The 22305-nt window shown below is 33.9% G+C and overlaps 1 protein-coding gene across 1 annotated transcript; it reads left to right on the top strand.

Moving 5' to 3' along the window:
• Positions 1–14666: 14666 nt before the first annotated feature.
• LOC128554435 (interferon-inducible GTPase 1-like) lies at positions 14667–15608 on the top strand. The gene has a single exon (XM_053535719.1). The coding sequence runs from the start codon at positions 14667–14669 to the stop codon at positions 15606–15608; it is 942 nt and encodes a 313-aa protein (XP_053391694.1).
• Positions 15609–22305: the final 6697 nt, after the last annotated feature.

Genomic DNA, 22305 nt, shown 5'->3' with positions numbered 1-22305 from the left:
AAAATAATTTTGATCATCTGCTCACCAAAAGCAGTTAACTTGTTATATAAATAAGAAGAGGAACTGCCATAGGCCCAACCATTCTCCAATAAATAAATCTGTTTAGGGGCACAAGGTCTCCTTTACCCTGACGTTCAATCTGCTAACTTCAAAATATCAAGAATATCATTCAAAAACTGAATCATGTGGAAAATTTGCATTTACTCCCAAGGACAATATGTTATAAAATAAAACGTCCTCTAAATCTATATCAGTTCGAAGTCCTTAAAGAGTACAAGTGCTTCAAAAAAAATCAGTTATGACCATGACACAATGTGATAAACTAGTTTAAATTTTGAAGAATTGTGTTGAATTTCGTTTAAAGGCTCGCAATTCGTGATATCCCACGTGCGTGCCTTCCCGACTTTATTCTGTAATCTTGCCTGTTAAATGACACTGAGCAAAAACAACTGCCGATGATTTGAAATAGCAAAAATGAATTTCACTATTCATAACTGTTAATACAGATGTTAAATGACAATATTCCAGCTTTATGTGTTTAAGTCAGAAATAGGGCATATAAGTTATATATCGTTCTATGATATTTTTATCCATCTGCTACATTTACATAGGATCTAACGATTGGTAGCTGAACGACCTATCGGAGCAATAAAACTACAATTTTATGAACCATTAAATCGCAGTATTAAATGTGAAAATTATGCCTCAGATTTTATATTCATGGCAATATTTTATTCTTATGAAAAGAACTAGTGGAGGCTAAAGTCTATCTTTTTTTATTACAAAATAAATAAAAAATGTGAAAGGATCTTTTGGAAGCATAGAACGCAACCAAACAACATAATATCAGACCCGGTTTGTTTGAGTCTGTTTATGAACAGTAACGGAATGTGTAACACCTCTCAGGCCTCTAGCAACGGCTTAAGCGGAATTATATTACAGTAAAAATAAATGTCTTCATGATCCAAAAAGGGCCCCGAAGCATAACATAAGTTAGTCAAAGTAGTGCCCGCCACAAGTCACTTAAAGACTGCTGTTTTGACAATTGATGAAGTAACGTTATTCTTGAATTAATTTGAGCTATTCGCAATGTCTATAGGTTATTAGATTTGTATGTGGATATATGCACGAGTTCTGCAGCGGTAATATTGCGCGAATTTAGGAGCGCAATATTATCCATGAAAGAAGAGTGCAATATCTACATACAAAAGCCGATAACCTTTTTATTACATACCCACTATCAAATAATTAATTTATGTCTAAATTAAACGTTCTGTAACGAAAGACAGGAAAATAAAACGAAAAGAATTTCTCCGAAAATGTAATTAACAAATCAAACTGACGCACATTAGTTTTTCCGCGAAAATGACGTAAATTTATTGTCGTAACGTGCGCGTAGTCGCCTTGTACGACACGCGATTCTTTCCATTACAACGTTAACAAAACATTCCACGTCCGATATGAAAGCGTTGCACATCAATATGGAAAAATATTGCATGATCGCGGTCCATTGAAACTCAACGGAAAATAATTTTAGGTATGTAATAAGAAGCAATATTCGTACTTACAATGTTCATATTTTGAAGGTAACCGATGATCAATTGCAACAACAATTCATTTGTTAGTAATGCTTTTTGTTTAAGTATCTCATTAAAACACATCGGGAATAAGTGTTATAATCCCCAATGATAACGTGATTCCGGCGAAATGCGAGGAGGAGAGTCTAATTCATGATAACTGATGAAATAACAATTCATAATGCCTGCGCATTTCTTGACAAGCAAATATTACCATTTCTTATATTTTAAATATCCACTACGTATATGGCAACATAGCTCAGTTGGGTAAAATGCAGACAAGAATGGATATAAGCGAATCGTTTTTGTGGGTTCGAATCCTCATGAGGGTTTTTTTTCAGATTTTTTTCCTATTCGTTTTCATTTTTGTTCCGTAATTTGTTTCTTTCTTTGATGGTTTGTATTTGTATATATGTCTTTATATAACACAAATAGTATGTTCTTTATTTGCATGGCTAAAGTGCATGCATTTAATCAATATCATCTTTTTATATAAAATAAACTATTCTAATCTGCCATATCGCCTTTAGATACCTCTCTGTCGTGTTGTCACAGAGCTCACGAAGGAATCTTAATTTTTAGCAAAAGTGAAATAAAATTAAATGTCTATGCTGAGTTTCGAACCCCAAGGCAATGATCTGTTGAACATAGACAGTATGCTTTACCACTGAGCTAATTCGTAATTGGTACAAAATCTAGAAATATTTAGATCGTAACATGTTAGAAAAATGTTGAATTCCCCATGTTCCATTTTAATCTATTTATAGTCATGTTTGTAAATATCAAGTTATCGTTGGGGCATAGTGGACGCAACTTGACCCGATGGTTGACCTTTGTATTATAATCAATAATGAGGCACAACCTATTTTGAAAAGGAGTGTAAGTAAAACACGAGCTGCACGAGAAAATGGAAACATAAATTTGTATGAATATAAAATAGTGTATCGGAAAGTTTTAACTCATCAAATGTACGTATACATACTTTGATACTGAAATATGTACAAACTTATTCCATATAAATATACACGGCTACCCTAAGCACCCCTTACTTTTACAATGAAATAATCAATATGAATAATCAGCCTAAGGTCAAACATCGCGGTCAAGTTGCGACTACTATATTATATATTATATGTTTTGGAACTAATAAGTTAGGTTTTCACATACCGAAACGAAAAACAAGTGTATACGATGGTATATGTACTAACATTATTTTGCTTTATATGCAATGTCACGGCTACGGGCTAATCGCGCAGATCCAAATGGTTATTTGATGAAGTGCTTATATCAGAAGCACCTTTGCATTGCTGTTTCTGTTACATGTCAAAGTTACTTTATTCCATCGAATATCTTTTTTCTATCATATCTATCTTCACATATTATGAATTGTTCAGTCTTACAAGTTACAAGTGTTTTCTTATCTATTTTTCTCATACGGTGTGTCTGATCTTATGTTAGAATAGCTTACGTTAAATTTCCAAATGAAAAAGGTTACTGCATGTACGCCTACTGAGGTGAAAAATTCTAATTACATTTTATTCACTTTTTATATTACATTCTATAAAATCTAACACAAAAATTAAGTACGATCTGTTTGTTGTTTTTTTTTTAAATAGTAAAATGTTTGTTATTATAGACAAACAAATCTACATTGACTATGAACGTAACAACACACTCCCAAGACTGTTCTTTAACCAGACCCTACAAATGGTATACACATGAACGATATCAAAAAGAGGAAGCAGAAATTGTGTTGTCTTGTCACATTGTTCGAACAGTTCATCTACTGCCGAATGAACTTGTGTGTGATACAGTCTTTTTTCCAAGTCTAACAACTCGCCTTTTACTTTTGAAACGTCTAAGTTTAAATCAAGCTGTGATGCGTACGGAGAGACAACTGACTGATGTATAGTTCTTTCTCTTCTATCAAAGATTGTGCAACTGCTACATCAGAAGGAAGACTGTACGCTGCATGTAACGCCTTATGAGATAATCTGTTTTCATGCTTGGCAGTTTTTACGCCTTCGCATATTCCGTTGTAATTGGCAAGGCAAAGATAATTGCATGTGCTTTACTTTTACTGATTTGGGCGGCATCGGCAGGTGAGCGCTTTTTCAACCTCTCGTAGTCATAATGGTTAAATGCGAAGCTATCAATGAGGAAAATATTGTCTTTGCTTTTAAAATCCTTTAAGACGTCCTTGTATGTAGATACCATCTGTGTTTTGAGAGTTTTTATATCAACATTATTCGGGCATCTTTTTTTTCGCCTAAGATTTTCTATATCGCAATCGAAATGACTTCGAAGCAGATACAGGGTTTTGTCACGATGTTCAATTTCTTGCATTAACCACAAATCAATCTCTGTCAAACGCGATGAAACAACCACTATAAAAAAATCAAACTTTTTAAAGTCAATTAGGTCTAAATACATTTTCTTAGTAAACTTTCCTGTTCCAACCCCAGGAAAATCCAAAGAGTAACGTATTTATTTCTACGGAGTGAATATGGAGTAATAGCGGTGGTCGTTTCAGTCAATCCAACTTTTGCAGCAGAGGTATCTTCAGCGTCAAATTCACACATACTATTTATAAAGTTGATTTGCCAGCACCAGAACAACCATAACTGCTATGTTTACGGTTTCTGATCTCCACGCATTAATTTCGTCTTGCAGCAAATCACTAGTTTTATTTTTGCCACAGCTCTGTAACGCACTCTTGAACAAATCGTTCTTGTGTGTGTTGTAAACCTCTCCAGATCTATGTATTTTGACAGACTGAAAAAGATACAACGTTTTCTAACAAAAACTGAACGTATATTATTTTCATTCAGAGTAAAGGGAAAGGAAACCAAGTATAAAAACAAAATGATACTTTTAATTTACATATATGCATTTTTATTAATCTTATCTCTTATCATAGGGGAACATATTTTCATTATTCAAAACTTAAGTAAAGCTTCATTTATTTGTTGACGTAATTGCTATCATCTATTTTACTGTTGTCGTGATTTTGGCCATATTGTTAATGCATCAACGTTATATTTAAAGTTCTTGCTGCATTAAATTTAATCTTAGAGAAATGTACAGATACATGTATGTATATCGTCAAAAGTATATGCATTGTTGAAACCAACCTCTACACGTTCTAAATCGATGACAGATCCATTTCATCACAGTCTTCTATTACTGCCTGAAGATACCTGTTTGGATTATAGACGTAGTTTCGCACTTTACTACAATTTTCAATTTCTATAATACTTTTTTCAAATTGTTCCACAACATTCTTAGAATTCTCCATGGTAATGAAGAGTTTGCTCCGCTGTTCTGTTGTTTGCATATTTCCACGTTACGTCTCAAAGACTCGCATTTCGATTTCTGTTCATCATATTTATCTGTTAAATCGTCCAGCTGCTTGGCGTCATCAGTTCTGATTTTATAGATACTTTTTTCAATATTCATTTCAAGGACATCGAATTTTTTATTCATTTCTTCTCTTTGAGCTTTAATTGCTGATTTCGCATGATTGCAACACTTTTCTACCTCTGAATGTTTTGTTTGTACCAATGATTCAGTTACGTTTTTGAGTTCTTTTTCACATTGAATAAGTTTGCTTTTAAATAATTGAAAGTTGGTGCTTTTTTCAATATTCCGTACTATTTCAGGCACATGTACGGTCCTGCAGTTTTGGTGAAGATCACTTTTGCATTTTGAGCAGGCAAAGCTGCTACAAGCTTTACAGAAAAACTTATTATCTCCGTAGAATGTATCTCACACGTTTCAAGGCAAAAGTCTGTGGCATTGTTAACTGATCTTGATGTACATGATGAGGAAGAAATCGTTTTATGAAATTTCATACATTTTGCACAGAAATATTCTACACAATCAACACAAAATCTTCCGCTTTTGAATACTCGTTGTCTTTTTTTGCATGACTCGCAAACATTTCAGTTATAAAATCAGAATCACACGTGATTGATGCGCTAAAATCATTTGATATTTCTCTGTTCGCCATTTCACCTGTTATAGTAAAGTAAACACAAAATAAAACCTTCAGGTTTACACATTTGAACAAAAGCACCTATCTCAGCTATCTTACGGAATGTCGATCCTAAGTTTTATCTTGATATTGAATGAATAGATCGTTTGTATTTGTCCGATCTGCTACGAGACATAAGCTGTCACATAAGATAGGGAAATAGATAGAACAACTGCAAATATGAATATCAGAAATACGGTTAAAATCTATGACATAAAATGTAATTTTCGTACTTATTAATTGTTTTTTATAGGTATGAATTTTTGCATATACATTTACGAGTTAATTCTATATTTGCGTTTAATTAAACCAATCGGCAAACATTTATTTTGTTTCGAACTTTACTTTTCTCCGTTCAAAAAAAAAGTGTCAAAATGATAACATGAACAGTTGAAAACAGGTTTAATAAAAAATAATCATGTAAAGGTTTCGAGGACAAAACAGATAGAACATTAACAAACATGTTGATGCTTTTCTGGTCAGATGATGCACGTGCGGTATTGAATGACCTGAAACAAAACACTTCTATACACTTCTATAACAATACAAAAACTGTCTGTTTAACGATTAAAATGTTAAATATATTCTGATAATATATATAAGGATGGTACATGTATCATATTAGAAGCAATTTCAAAACAGCTGAGTTTTTTATTATGACGCAAATGCACATGACTTAAATCTGAAGGACAACGTCTCTGTACATAACTGTCGTTAACTTATTATTATCTGTAATGTTATCTCTAAGGACAGCTCATGTGATTTTTTGAACCTTAGACATGCGTTTGCACATATTGATAACCAGGTTTTAGTTTAGTAGTTTAGCTAAGTATCAAGTCGAATGTTTGCAATTTCAAAAGTTCAATGTCATTTAAATATTTGATTTACTTTCAAATTGATACTTCTATAAATAAGTGTATCCTTAGAGATCCCTCGGAAATGAAATGATAACTAGAAGTATAATTATATATACTTATTAAATACATTTTGACCGAACGAATTCGTGTTAAGACAAAATTACAGGCAAAGTCCAAAGCAAGCTGAGAAAGTGCCCCAAGCTCTTTTTGATTTGTATATAAAGAGTTTATTTTTTTTATCATTTGTGTATGATAAATATACAGTTCATCTATATCAATTACAACACGAGTACGGGCACTGGTGCTAAGGAAACTGTTACAATAGATTGAAAAAATCTTCCACGCAACAACTGACTGAGCTACCCGTCAGACTTTGAATTACACAGTGGGAGAAAGAGGGGGTGGGGGCTACTATGTCTGTTTCAACATGCCCACCTATTAAAGATTTACAGCAAAATGATCCACAAGTAATACCAACAGTATGTAGAAGACTTCGGCTTATCAATAATAATCGTGTGGCCGACAGGTTATAAAAGAACTGTTTATATAAGACACAGTCAATCAGTGGAAAGGGTGAACGGCCGACCACACGGTGAAGGCCCCTTTAACGATTACTAGGCGCCTGTCTTATAATACCAATAATAAGGATGATCAGTCGAGCGCGAAGATGCTGCTACAAAAAGGTGAGCATTTTAGATACTGCAGTAGTATCGGACATGTCAAATAATTTGAGGATCATTATAAAATTTTGGCTCATAAACACGTACTATATATATACCAAACCAACATGGCAAAATAAAACTTTAGATACTGTGCTTCGGACAAGACCTATGATTTAATTATCCGGAAATAAAAGTCGTCACCATAAAACAATTCACTAGGTTATTGATAAATTGACTTAATAATCACTGGCACACTTTTCAAAAAAGTTGAAAACATATCACGATTTTTTTGCGCACGAAAGCCCATGCGTATATTCAATATTTTTTATTGAACAGTTTATTTCCAGAATATGTAGTTCAACGTTAGATAAAATTCTGAATTGGACAATTTATTTTCAAAACATGATGTTAATTATAAGTTAATTTTCTGTCATGTACAATTTATTTCTACAATTACTGGTTTTGTATTCTCGAGCTGACATGTTGTTGCAGCAGTACATTTGCGAGTACGACATACTAACTAAAGGTCAAGTGGCATGGTGCAGTATTATGAAACTGAAAAATATTAAACTTGACAGCAGAAATAAAACAACACAGTTACAATAATATGAATCAGGGCAGGGTGGGAGTGATTATTTTGTAAGCGATCTTTCCTCTACGAATTACATATAAAGATTGCACGGTCACTACGCTAAATATGCCAATAAAAACTATTGTCAGACTATGATAACGTGACCAGAGAAAACGCAAGGACGCGACTGTTTCGTAATAATTGATAATAAGATGTCATATTGCTTGTACATTAATTTCAAGTGTATGCAAAATAGCTCAATGTGGTAAAATGCAGATATCAACAGCAAGTTATCAAACCGTTTTGTTTGAGTTCGAATCATAATAATCATGAAATATTTTTCAGAACTTGTACGGCAAAAGATCTGTTGAACATAGACAGTATGTTTTACCTCTGAGCTAATTTGTAATTGGTACAAAACTAGCAATATTTACATTTTGACAAGTTACAAAAATGTTGAATTCCTTATGCTTTATTTAATCTATTCATATAGTTGTGTTTGTAAACATCACATTATCTTTGGGGCATAGTACAAATGCGGGTTAAATCGTAGGCAAGACACCCGAAAAAAAAATTAAAAGAATTTTTTTCTCAATGGAACATACTATATTCACGATTATAATCTATAACTGTATTCAATTAAATGAGGCGAAAAACATACTGTACAAACATTATATTTTTCGAACAGAATTGTTTTGTTCATAAGTGGCGAAAGAACAAATGATAACAGTTATGATAAAAGTAATATTATGAAAAGATTTCGAGGACAATTCAGATACAAAAGTAACAAATATGTTGGTGAATTTTTTGTACTGTTTCGTTTTTCGTGCGACAATGTAAGTGAGTAATTGAATAAACTAGGACAATCTTTACACTGTAACAGAAGACGTGTCTATTGAAAGATTACTGTGATATTAACAATATAAAGAAGACATAAAGCAATAACTGCGTTCTGAGAATGTGAGTTTAATTAAGGGCGGAGCCAGACGGGGTGCGACATAAAATGCATAATTTCTGTTAGCATACCTTACAATGCCATTTATGTTTGACTGTAATGTGTCGGCTCGCTACGCTTTCGAAACAGGTCTATATTTTGTATGTAAGTTGCGTACTTTATAAGTAACTTGAACACCAAGAAATTATTATTTTACAAACACAGGGGATTTCTTAAACTGTCGTAGACGTTTACAAGTACATTAAGTGCATATGACAGTATAGAATATACTCCTCGGATATAGAAAGAAATATAGAATATTTCTATCTATCATAGTATGAGCTGACGACAGAAATATCAAAATCCACAATACGCTCCGAAGATTTTATGTACTACCTTAGTATTGCAATGACCTGTCGCCGCCACGTCTTTTTAAGAAGTAAAGAATATTACTGATCTGATCCGCTCTATTGTCAATGAAGACCAGAAGCAGATAATAAATCATTTATCTTACATAATACAATCTAAAGCACATAAACGATAATACAATGAATAATAATGGCATCAATAGAAGACATGTTCTTGAGTTTTGCGATCCGATTGCACTGGTTAAGACTGTGCGAGTCCCTTTACCATAGCTTCGTTCACGACTATTGCAGAGTCCACTATGCTCTCAAGGGTATTCCGCAGCCACAATTTACTCAGCTTGTATGTTTTAACAATATTTACAAATGGCAACAAAAATGGTATCAAACTCTCTAACTTCATTCAAAATATGTTCATTCTCTGTCGTTTGTCCTCCTGTACTTTGCAGTTTAAGCTCTAAATCCGTTAACTGCGACTGAATATTAGATGCCATGGCATCTTTTTCAAGCAATTCTGCGTCGAGTTTAAATTGGTTCCTGTAGAATGCTTCTTCTTCCATCAATATTCGCACGTCGGATCTTTTTATTCGAAGAGCAAATGCAGCGCGTAGAGCAATTCGTGATATTCTCTTCTGCAAAATATGTTTCTTTTCTTCAATTGTTGGTTTTGTCATTGCTGACAGAGAAAGAATAATGACTGTCTGTTTCTTCTCACTTATTTCGGAAGCATCTCTGATAATTCTTTTTCCAAGTTCAATAAAGTCATAATGGTATGTTTCATAGCTGTCTACAATAAAAATGTTATTCCTAAATTCAAATTCCATTAAGTTTGTTTTGCATTCTTCAAAGATTTTCATTCTCAAATCCTTCTCTATATCTTCTTTTGATTTTTTCTTCCTCCTCTGTTTTTTTCATTCACTTTCAACGTTATTTCCAAATTTTGTTCTGACGAAATAAAAATGTATACCCATCTTTGCTATAGTATTTGCAAGCCATATATCATTATCATAAAAACGCGTTGATGATGCTAAAATGTAAAAGTCGTAATTTCCAAAATTAGTCAGTGTGAGATAAGACTCTTTCGGGAAATTTTTTGTTCCTACTCCTGGAAAATCCCAGATCATGAATCTTTTATTTCTCGGGTGTTTGTAAGATTTAATAGTCATGGTTGTTTCGGTGCATCCTACTGCTGCTGCTCTGTCGTCCTCCGCGGAAAGTCCAAGTATTGCATTGATTAGTGACGACTTACCAGCCCCAGACGCACCTGTGACTGCAATGTTGACTGGCTCATTCTTCCAGGCGTTTAATTCTTCACATATAGCTTCACTGAGTCCTGTAATACCTTTTTGTCTAAATGCAGACTTGTAGTCCTCTATTTTTTCCTCTATATAAGATTTCCATCTCTTATTTCTTGCATCCATGCCTTTTGTGAAAGAAAAACTATATTTCTGTTTGGTATAATACAGAAATTCATGAACAAAATTATAACACCTGTGACCTAGAGACGATATATTAGATCTTCAGATAAAACTGTGGATAAGGAATGTTATTAGGAAAATCCAATTGTTTATTTATATCCCTGTTACTGATGCTCTAAAGGAATAACCCCCTTATTCGTATTTTTTTGTACACAAAAAAAATAGTTTCCGAAAGGTCCCACTTAATAATGAAATAAAAAAAAATATACCTGACCTACCTACCTATTTTTCTTTAGCATGTTACTGGAAACAAAATGTTTTTTGTACTAGCTATATTGTAGTCATATAGGGTATCTTAAATACTATATGATTTTTAAGACAGGAAAATGTGCAGATTGGAAATCATACACTGTTTTTCAAAGTGAAAGTATCATGTATATGAATGGGACTAAAATTACATTTTCATTTTTTATTGAATGGGTATGTAATCTCTTTATAAATCTATATCTATGGAAATACTCCCAACAATCAATTTCTGATCATAACTGGGAGGTCGGGGCAGTTGTTAAAAACTAGGGAAATCTTCAAATAAATAAATGTAGCACAAAATATGCAATTAGCTGCGGTCTCTTTTGCAGAAAAACCTATAACATGTAATAGTGTCATAATCTAGGACATTGACTTTAATACCCTATAAATCTTCATCATTTAAATTCTATGTCAAAAGCACAATTGATTCGTAATCCATACACATACAAGTGTCCAAAACACAATTTTCGTTTTGTAATCAAAACTAGCAGAAAAGTAGTGGTTGTTATTTATCATCAGGAAATATGTACCAGAAGAATGAGAGTCAAAATTTATCACGAGGTCTCAAATCACCCATTATCTGGACTATCATTGGACCTTATAATAAAATGAAATGCCCCCTTGTGCAGGACGTTGGAATATGTTTAAAAATAGCTCGCTTTAATAATTGGAAAAACCTTGAACAGCGCCACCTGCCGAGTGTAACATATGTACATGTGTAGTAAATTCGCACCATAAGTCACATAATCTATTGTTTACACTTTTCCGTCTTCAAAAAACTTCAAATTTATACTCATAAAAATTAAAAAACTTGCATCAAAATGCTACTCTGACTGCAACTCACCTCTATAAACTTTTGCAAAATCCATGTTATTTATTTAATATTAAACTATGTCATCACTTTGGGTGACTTGCTAGGACTTTGGTTTATTCTACAATTTAGTTCCACACGTGAATATTCAACTGGCACTAAAAATGCACTAAAAACTTAAAACCTGTATGTTTTGTCATTGGACTAGCCTTAAGTTACTTCTTTGGCTTTAATGACTTGTTTTATGAAATCAAAAATCACAGGTTAAAACGGCCGGATATCTTCCAGTTATAACATGCATAGATAAAACAAATAGGAAAATTTCAAACAGATTGATCACTATTTTTTTCATATTTTCCGAAAATTCTGAGTGATCCATATTGGCAGAATGTCTGCGAAACAGGTCTAGGTTTTAAAATATATACAGTACATATATTGACAATCCATGATTTTTCAATCTATAATTTTAGAGAACATATGAAATCCTAGACCTGTTCATTTATCTATCTCTTTAGACAAGCTTATTGTCGCTGAATGGCTGCTTTTTTAATTTCTGACATTTGGCTTTGCAGCCTCAGTTTGACCGTCACAATATAAAACAAACTGTATCGATGTACGTCGGATCAGTTCGACTATCTATCTCTTTATTATACTGCCTCGCGCCTCTTATTATTAGGAAGTATCACTGTATGTACAAATTCTCTCCGACACCGAGGCGGTCTCAAAGTAACAAATTAAAATGCCTTATGTTTCAGTAACTGCAGGACATTGGGATATGTTTATAAATAGCTTCGTTTAATAACTGGAAAAACCTTACACAGCGCCACCTGCCAAAAGTAGCATATGTACATGTATGTGTAGTAAATTCGCGCCAAACGTAACGTGGTCTATTGTTTACACTATTCCGTCTTCAAAAACTTCACATTTATACGCATTAAAAATGTTACTTTGACTGCAACTCACCTCTACAAACCTATCAAAACGCGTAACTAAACAAAAAGTCTTCTAAAACATGCTATTCATTTATGTTTCCTATTGATAGTGTACATGTAAGTAGGTCATCACTTGGGCACTTGGGGTGACTCGCTAGGAGTTTGGTTTATTCTACAATTTAGACCAACGCATGTGAATTGGCACTCAAAATGCAATGTTGCCAAAAACAAAAATTGTTGGTAACTTACCTTGTAAATCCACTTCAAAATATTTTTAATAGAAAAGGACGTCAAACTGACATGTACAGAAAGAATGACATAGATCTAGTTTTCACAGCGCATGCGCGAATGGCTGTACGCGTATAACTTGAAAGGCTGAAAATGATCAAATCCGATTCAATATAATGCAAATTCTACAAATATTGCTAAATATTAACCAGAAGGAACAGTATCAAATAATATCAGTTCCATTATTGTTGCGATTACACGTTGGAATATTCACTTTTCGAGTGCCAAACGAAATTGTAACAGAAAATATGACTCGAAGGGAAAAATTGTCAAAACCGAACCCATGGCACATTCTTAAACCACCTCTATATGCCCGGTCCTGATGGGCCGTGCAATTACGTCGTTACGGAGTAGTAAAACATCGATACTGAGACAAAAGAGGTAATGTAATTATATTTAGCGCATATTTTTTCGCACGGGTTTTTTGTTTTAGTTGGAATCTACACTTTCCTCTTTGATTGTGTCCGAAGGAACAAGTGCAGAACTCTATGATAGGAAGGTTTTTAAATCCAATTAAGACTAAGCTGTTTTGATAATTGTGTTATGGATTATTTATTCAGGCCCATAGTTGTGTTTATCTTTTAACTGTGTGCATTGAATGTATGCGTTTTGGGGTCTAAAGGTTTGCTTTTATATATAATACAATTTTTGTGTTTTACATGACATGCCTGTGTTGCAGTTTCGTGTTTAGATTTTCACTTGTTTTACACAGTCCAGTGATTTTAGCAAAAAGTGGGATTTAAGTACAAAATGGGAATTAAGAGTTAGGTTAGACGCGAACCATGAATTGTGTGCGTGCATGTCCTGCTGTGAGTTGCGGTTTGGGGAGGCTGCCGTTTTTTGTTTGTCATCATAAATGTATTAAAAACATATCCGCTCTCTTTTGATTACACAAAAAGTATTTTACGCGATAAATATTTAAGGAGCCTACTTTGTCTAAAGTTAAGGTTGTTGAATCACTTATTCTTTCCTTGTGAGTTCGAGTTCTCAAATGTGAGAAAGGAATTCATCTGGCTGGCTTTGGTTCTACCTGTATAAAGTAATGCACGGACGGGCACTTGAGGCCTTTCTCTGTAACAGAAAGCTGTAAAGTCACCCATAATTGTATCGGTATGACGTAAAACCCAACAAAAACATAACAGTTTTCAATAGTGTCCATTTTTATTCTAACTCAAAATGAAGCTAGTCTATTCTCAAAGGATTATTCAGATTATGCTTAAACACTGTTTAAGGTAACGATCATCAGAAAAATCGGGGATGCGTGGAGATGAGTCAGGCCCGCTTATTTATTTATTTAGAAACTTCATAGGGATTTTTACTTGGCGAAGAATATTTAGGTGCAAAGGCTGAATTTCGCATCGTAGTTAGTTCTAGGTCTTCTGTAAATGGAATGGTTATATATATTAATCTGATAATTCTAGAATATATACGTTAAGACCGATAAATAAATTATTTTCTTTGAATGAAAATGAAAGAAATAATTATAACTGACAAAGTGACCAAATTATTTCTTTACATTCTTATTCATCCTTTCACTGAAGCTTTTAATATTTTATTTGAACTAACTTTGATTGATAGCATGCGTTAAATACTGAAATAGGGATTACGTTTTAAGTGAGACTCTAGCACTGGGGCATGATTATCGTTTTTTTTATTTTGAAACAGATGTCAGACTTTTTATGTATTCATTGTGTAGTACAAGAATGTGTTTAATTTCTTTTGTTGTCCCGTCTTCCCAACCCACTCTTCGTGAAGTTTGAAAAAATATCATTTTTGAATTTCACACTACAGACGCTTAATTATCATGACGTCTTTCGGACTATTTACAGGAGTTAGTTTGAAACAAAATGTAACCAAGATTGTTCAAAAGTAAAACACTGCTAACTGATATTTTCTATTTTCAGGAATGGCTGGAGTGTCGGAAGACGATACTTTTGGAGTTCACATAATTACAAGGAAATTCCAAAGGGTTGTAGAACTGCGTGGTATCGATGGTCTGCGAATGGAAATAAATCAAGACTTAAAACAATGGCATGAAACTAAAATAAATGTGGCAGTAACCGGAAGTGCAGGTGCGGGAAAATCTACTTTCATTAACACCATACTTGGTCTGGATGAGGACACTGGAAAAGGGGCGCAGACTGGAGCAATAGAAACAACATGGGACATTTTCGCTTATACTAAAAGGAACAGAAATGTAATATTTTGGGACTTACCGGGTATAGGTACACCAAAATTCCCGAAAGAAAGTTATGTAGAAAAAGTCAAGCTTAAAGATTATGACTTTTTCATTTTGATTTCTAAATGCAGATTCACCGAAAACGATGCATGGTTAGCGGAGGAGATACAAGCTATTGGGAAAAGGTATTACTTCGTTAGATCGTATGTCGACCAAGATATCTGCAATGATCGTAGAGCACATCCAAATTCTCACGATCCGGAGAAACACCTGGAAATTATAAGAAAAGATTGTGAAATCAATATGGAAGGTCACACACATGACAAGATTTACTTAATAGACAGTTTAGGGTGTGAGAAATACGATTTTGATAGTCTTGTTGCAGCACTAACAAGAGATATTGAGGGAATGAAAGCCGATGTTTTAGTAGCAAGTCTCTCTTCTGTCACGAAAGGCATACTTGAAATGAAATGGCGGAGTCTTTTCAGGCAGATTCAGACTGTAGCTTTCCAAGCGGGGATGATGTGTACAGCAGAATCGGCCGAGAAAATAATAAGGGACGTTCTTAAGCAGGAGAGCAAATACTACTGCGAAGTTTTTGATATTGACGACGACACACTTAGAGCTGATCAAGAGTTATTTAGCGTTTCAGACCTAGCAGCTGACTAAAAGAAAGGAACAACTTAAAAAGATCAATAAACGTTTCATGCGATCCCGTGTTGAGGGAATCGTGGCTGGTATTAAACAGTATCAGAACAAATTTAGGTCAGAATTGGATGAAATAGAAATTGATCACAAAAATTTCATTGCCTTGATATCAAACATGCTTGTAAAGTCCATGACTTGCTTGTATCAATTTGCTTCAAATCTGTTTGAAACGGTACCGATTCAGATTGCTAAATCTTCAGCGATCGACACTGACGGAAGTAAATAGTTACGTCAGACATACTGCCAGCTGATAGTACATCATCATGGATTGAAAGAGAGCGGCATACATCCTAAAAACAAGGAACGATTGATCATAAAGTAGGATTCACAGTGACATGACTGATTAAAGTTAGAAGGAATAGGGGCGATTCTACACTGAATCGTGTAGATATAATCAAATTTATTGTCATGTGGGTAACCTTTTCTATAAAGGTCAAATTGAATATTGCTTTATGCTACAATGATAATAATAAACAGGTGCATATCCAGGAATCATGAACTGTAACTTAAAAGCTTGGGTAGAGTTAGCTTTTGTATGAATCCATAAAATCATTGTACAATTACATTTACCAGCTCTTAACACAACTCTGTGATGTCATGAAAAATACTTTCACCCTAGGTGTATAACTTAATCCATAGAGAGATGTAAGACAATTGTAAAATATGTCGTTTAGCGAAACAAGTGTCAATATCGTTTTCAAATGTGTATCCATTTATTTGAAGATCTACTAGATAGAAAAGAGAATGCAGTCAACAAATAATCTTTAAAAATGATTATGGCTACAGTCTATTTGTACCTGTAATCGATTAAGGTATCCGATCAACAAATAGATAACCTTTTGATGCCTTGTGACCCAAACTTTTTTGTATCATTCGACGGATTTGTGTCTGAACAAGAATCAATATATTAGATGGCCGAAATGATATGCACAAATCACTAGTCATGTTTTTGACTGCGAAATGATCAGTCTTACACTATAATAACTAGATTTCTGTTGAAGTATCATTGAAAACTTTAAAGTAAAGACATAAAAATTCTTTAACCTATTTTTGTCGTGTAATTTATATTTTCTTTTTCAGTAGACAATACACTTTTAAATGATACCATAATTTTATGAGTTACCAGGCATCAATATTTGATATATTTTAATTGCACTGTTATATAGAACTTGCTTATATCTGGACCGGATGCGTTAAGCTATAATTAATGTAACAGAAAATGCAGGCGTAACGGGCTGAACGGTGTTCGAATCCCGACTCGTGCCGACCGCCTCAAGTGATTCGCACAAAACACTACTGAAGACCAACAGTATTATTTGATGTATGCCGAATATTTATAAACAAAAAAGAAAACAATCAAGTAAATTAATTCATAATTCACAAAGGAAAACAGAGAAAAAGTAACACCCCTAAAGCAGCACCATGCTCCTGCACGAGAAAACATGAAACTTAGTTTAGTTTAATCATATTTTATTGCATATTTTCATTATATACATAATATACACATATCTAATACAGAAGTATAAAAATAGCAAATGGGCTGGACTAAGTTATACCAACATTATAAGCAGTCCTTCCCACTGCGTCAATTAATTGTAGATTAAACTAATGGCGGTTTTTATAATTTAAAGAAATGAGGAAAAACACATAGAAAAATGTTTCAATTACACAAAAAAAAAAAGAAAAGAAAAAGTGGAAACAAAAAGGGAAACAATGATTATACAAAAACTATGGTAACCGTTGTACTTCTGTTACAATGCCACCAGCGCGACCGACCGCACCCGCCTCCCCCCCCCCACCCACCCCCCACGCGATGCTCGAACCCCTGTTGAACTAGGTACTACATGTAATCTGTGACTAGGAAGCGCTATAATTATACTTGATGATGGAATCGTCCTGTGTTTTTATGTATACCTGTACATCATTAAAGATCTTTTCATTTTGTGAATCAGTCAAAGTATCCGCACCAAAAAGAAGTTTGCGTGGGCTTAATGGGTGGAAAGAGCGAGTACTTTGAAAGAGTTGTAGTCTTGCATTTCGAAACCGGGTACATTTGAAAAAGAAGTGTTTGGTATCTTCAATTCCATCTCCACATGCGCAAATAGGATCATCTCTGAGATGGTTTGTAAAAAGGTCAAAATTTAAGTTGCTGTACCTATTTCTCATGCGTGCGTGATGAACTGAATGTAATCTTTCTCCGTATAAAAAGTATTTAGGTACGTTTGGTGGTTTGAACATATTTTTTAAATGGGATTTGAAAGAAGCAAGCGTCGGTGATTCACGGATACTATTATCGAGTTCGTTCCATAGATTCAGTGATGACGGGACGACAGATTTAGAGTACATTTCAGTACGTCTTGATAGCGTGTCAGAATTGTTTCTTAATTTATATGGAGTCGAATCTTCAACAGAGTTGAGAAAAAATGCCCTAAGGTATTCTGGCAATAGACCATTCTAATATTTGTAAATCAGATTCAGTTTTTGAAATTTTCTACGATCTGACAAGGAGACCCAACCTATTTCATTTGTAAGACGTTCTATTGATATGGGACGCGTGAGACCTGTCATTATTCTAGCAGCTTCATATTGAATTTTGTCCAGAGAGTTCTTTTCATACTCAAGGCAACTGTCCCAAACAATTGATGCGTATTCAATAAGAGGTCTTAAGTAAGCTATATAATTTGATTTAGTGTAACGCGTTTCAGTTTGTATTTTAATTGACGCATAGATCCGAGCACTTTCGATGCTGATGCCAAAATATTATTGATATAGTCATGCCATTTGCCATCTTGGCTGAAAGTAATTCCTAAATGTTTATGATGGTCGACAAAACTAAGCGGTGTATTTTCAAAAATAAGGGATGGTTTCATGGAATTAGATAGCCCGAAGAACATCATTTCTGTTTTAGCTGGGTTAAACTTGATCAGCCACTGCTTTGCACAAGAAGAAATCTTTTCAAGATCAGAATTTAACATTTCTTCCATGAGAGGAATGTTGTTAGTAGAAACTACAAGGGAGCTGTCGTCGGCAAATAGACGTGTAGTACTCATAAGTGACTCAGCAATATCATTAACGTAAACTAAAAATAGTAAGGGACCAAGCACTGATCCTTGAGGAACCCCAGCATTCACATATTTTGTATCGGAAAATGATTGTCTGACGAATACTTTTTGAGAACGGTCATTTAAGAAATTATCTATCCAGCTGAGAATATTGCCCGAGATACCATATTGTCTAAGTTTGAATATTAACCCCTTATGTTAAACTCTATCAAATGCCTTAGATATGTCACAAAATACCATACATGTCGGTTGTTTTACGTCAATGGATTTACATATTTGATTATAGATATCAATAAGTTGGTAGACTGTAACATGAAACTGACAGTATCTTGGCACTTTTCCAGTCTAATTGTCGTGGAAGAAGCACAGATGTAATAGGTCAATTGCCGTTACACTTAGGAACTGGAAATATTAAAATTGTTGAGCAATGTCCGTAAAAGAAATGACCATTGAGTAATTTTGTAACGAAAAATGATGTCATTGGACGTTGCATGTGTGCGATCATATGAAATTAAATGTAAAAAGAACAGCTGAATGTGCACGTGACTTGATGTACACGTTTCGAGATAAAATAAATCACTTAGTAAGTACGCATCAAAGTTCTATACACTTTGCGGTCAAATATACTAGAGAGAACGAAGGTTTGACGGCCTATTATACATGATTAATGATTATGTCTGATTACTTGAATGTTAATCGATTACTGATTATTTATGATCATGATTCCTTTTGATTAATACCCCTTGCCTGATCAAGGGTAAATTAGAAACAGCTGCTGATTCTGTATTTTTACATTATATGTGATACAATAAACAGTAACATAAACATCCCATTTTATACAGTTTCAGACAATTCTTCATGTGTTGTATATCCATGATTATTTGATATGATATAATAATGAAAAGTTGTTACTATAATAGCATATGGATTCAAATGCCAAATTACACGTGTTCAGCAGCATACCATATTTGCTACTATACATGAATTTGATTTAATCATCACACTATTTAGCGGTTATATGGGTTCTCGATCCGCTGCAGTAAATGTTAAAGCTGCGGCATATGTGAATATTGGTCTTGAATGCACACCAGGCATACCGTCAACCAAGTACCTTTCTAGCTATGATGCTGGCTACAATTATTGTGACAGAACATCCTCTTAAGTTTCACGAAAATATGTTCCCTTGATTACATTTGTAGATAATTGTTCGATTCCAATATTCAATAATCATTATAACAAGTGCTGTATTTCTTAGTGTTTGAATGTTGTACTTTTTGCAAATATAAACTGACAAAGGCATTATCATAGAGGCCTTTGTTACACTCAGAATGACTCGATGACAGCTATAGTTTACAAATATTACTTAGTCTAGTACATAGTTACTGGTCACATAGAAATCAAAATTAAAATGTTGAATACGCTAGAAGCAACTGCAAGGTCCGATTACATATGAAGTGTAGTCTGAAAGTTTCCAAAATTAAGTTACACGATAAAAATAGGTTACATTACGCGAGATAACTAGTTTACAGTAGAACACTATTTATAGAAAATACTTATCATTTGCATTGTGAAACTTAAGTTCTATTACGTGCATTATTTATTGTAAGCATCTATGCACCATGATAAATAAGACATGCCTGTGCGCCTCCACCCGCAAAACAGTCTGGAAAGGTAAGCGGACGACTGACTTTGCCCTAAAAATAATTTTGATCATCTGCTCACCAAAAGCAGTTAACTTGTTATATAAATAAGAAGAGGAACTGCCATAGGCCCAACCATTCTCCAATAAATAAATCTGTTTAGGGGCACAAGGTCTCCTTTACCCTGGCGTTCAATCTGCTAACTTCAAAATATCAAGAATATCATTCAAAAACTGAATCATGTGGAAAATTTGCATTTACTCCCAAGGACAATATTTTATAAAATAAAACGTCCTCTAAATCTATATCAGTTCGAAGTCCTTAAAGAGTACAAGTGCTTCAAAAAAGTCAGTTATGACCATGACACAATGTGATAAACTAGTTTATTTAAAAAATCAGTAGTTTGTCTTCGGAGTACGAGCTTTAATACTACAAATGTATATGATGATCAATTTGATAGACTAAATGTTAATCACAGAACAGTTTTGTATTAAATTTTGACGAATTGTGTTGAATTTCGTTTAAAGGCTCGCAATTCGTGATATCCCACGTGCGTGCCTTCCCGACTTTATTCTGTAATCTTGCCTGTTAAATGACACTGAGCAAAAACAACTGCCGATGATTTGAAATAGCAAAAATGAATTTCACTATTCATAACTGTTAATACAGATGTTAAATGACAATATTCCAGCTTTATGTGTTTAAGTCAGAAATAGGGCATATAAGTTATATATCGTTCTATGATATTTTTATCCATCTGCTACATGACATTTACATAGGATCTAACGATTGGTATGCTGAACGACCTATCGGAGCAATAAAACTACAATATATGAACCATTAAATCGCAGTATTAAAATGTGAAAATTATGCCTCAGATTTTATATTCATGGCAATATTTTATTCTTATGAAAAGAACTAGTGGAGGCTAAAGTCTATCTTTTTTTATTACAAAATAAATAAAAAATGTGAAAGGATCTTTTGGAAGCATAGAACGCAACCAAACAACATAATATCAGACCCGGTTTGTTTGAGTCTGTTTATGAACAGTAACGGAATGTGTAACACCTCTCAGGCCTCTAGCAACGGCTTAAGCGGAATTATATTACAGTAAAGATAAATGTCCTTCATGATCCCAAAGGCCCAGAAGCATAACATAAGTTAGTCAAAGTAGTGCCCGCCACAAGTCACTTAAAGACTGCTGTTTTGACAATTGATGAAGTAACGTTATTCTTGAATTAATATTTGAGCTATTCGCAATGTCTATAGGTTATTAGATTTGTATGTGGATATATGCACGAGTTCTGCAGCGGTAATATTGCGCGAATTTAGGAGCGCAATATTATCCATGAAAGAAGAGTGCAATATCTACATACAAAGCCGATAACCTTTTTATTACATACCCACTATCAAATAATTAATTTATGTCTAAATTATCGTTCTGTAACGAAAGACAGGAAAAATACGAAAAGAATTTCTCCGAAAATGTAATTAACAAATCAAACTTACGCACATTAGTTTTTCCGCGAAAATGACGTCAATTTATTGTCGTAACGTGCGCGTAGTCGCCTTGTACGACACGCGATTCTTTCCATTACAACGTTAACAAAACATTCCACGTCCGATATGAAAGCGTTGCACATCAATATGGAAAAATATTGCATGATCGCGGTCCATTGAAACTCAATGGAAAATAATTTTAGGTATGTAATAAGAAGCAATATTCGTACTTACAAGGTTCATATTTTGAAGGTAACCGATGATCAATTGCAACAACAACTCATTTGTTAGTAATGCTTATTGTTTAAGTATCTCATTAAAACACATCGGGAATAAGTGTACTAGTCCCCAATGATAACGTGATTCCCGGCGAAATGCGAGGACGAGTCTAATTCATGATAACTGATGAAATAACAATTCATAATGCCTGCGCATTTCTTGACAAGCAAATATTAC

The sequence above is a fragment of the Mercenaria mercenaria genome, unplaced genomic scaffold, assembly GCF_021730395.1.
Source record: "Mercenaria mercenaria strain notata unplaced genomic scaffold, MADL_Memer_1 contig_5040, whole genome shotgun sequence".
NCBI classification, from domain to species: Eukaryota; Metazoa; Mollusca; class Bivalvia; order Venerida; family Veneridae; genus Mercenaria; species Mercenaria mercenaria.
Note: the sequence above shows the minus strand (reverse complement) of the source record. Positions and strands in the feature narration are given on the sequence as shown.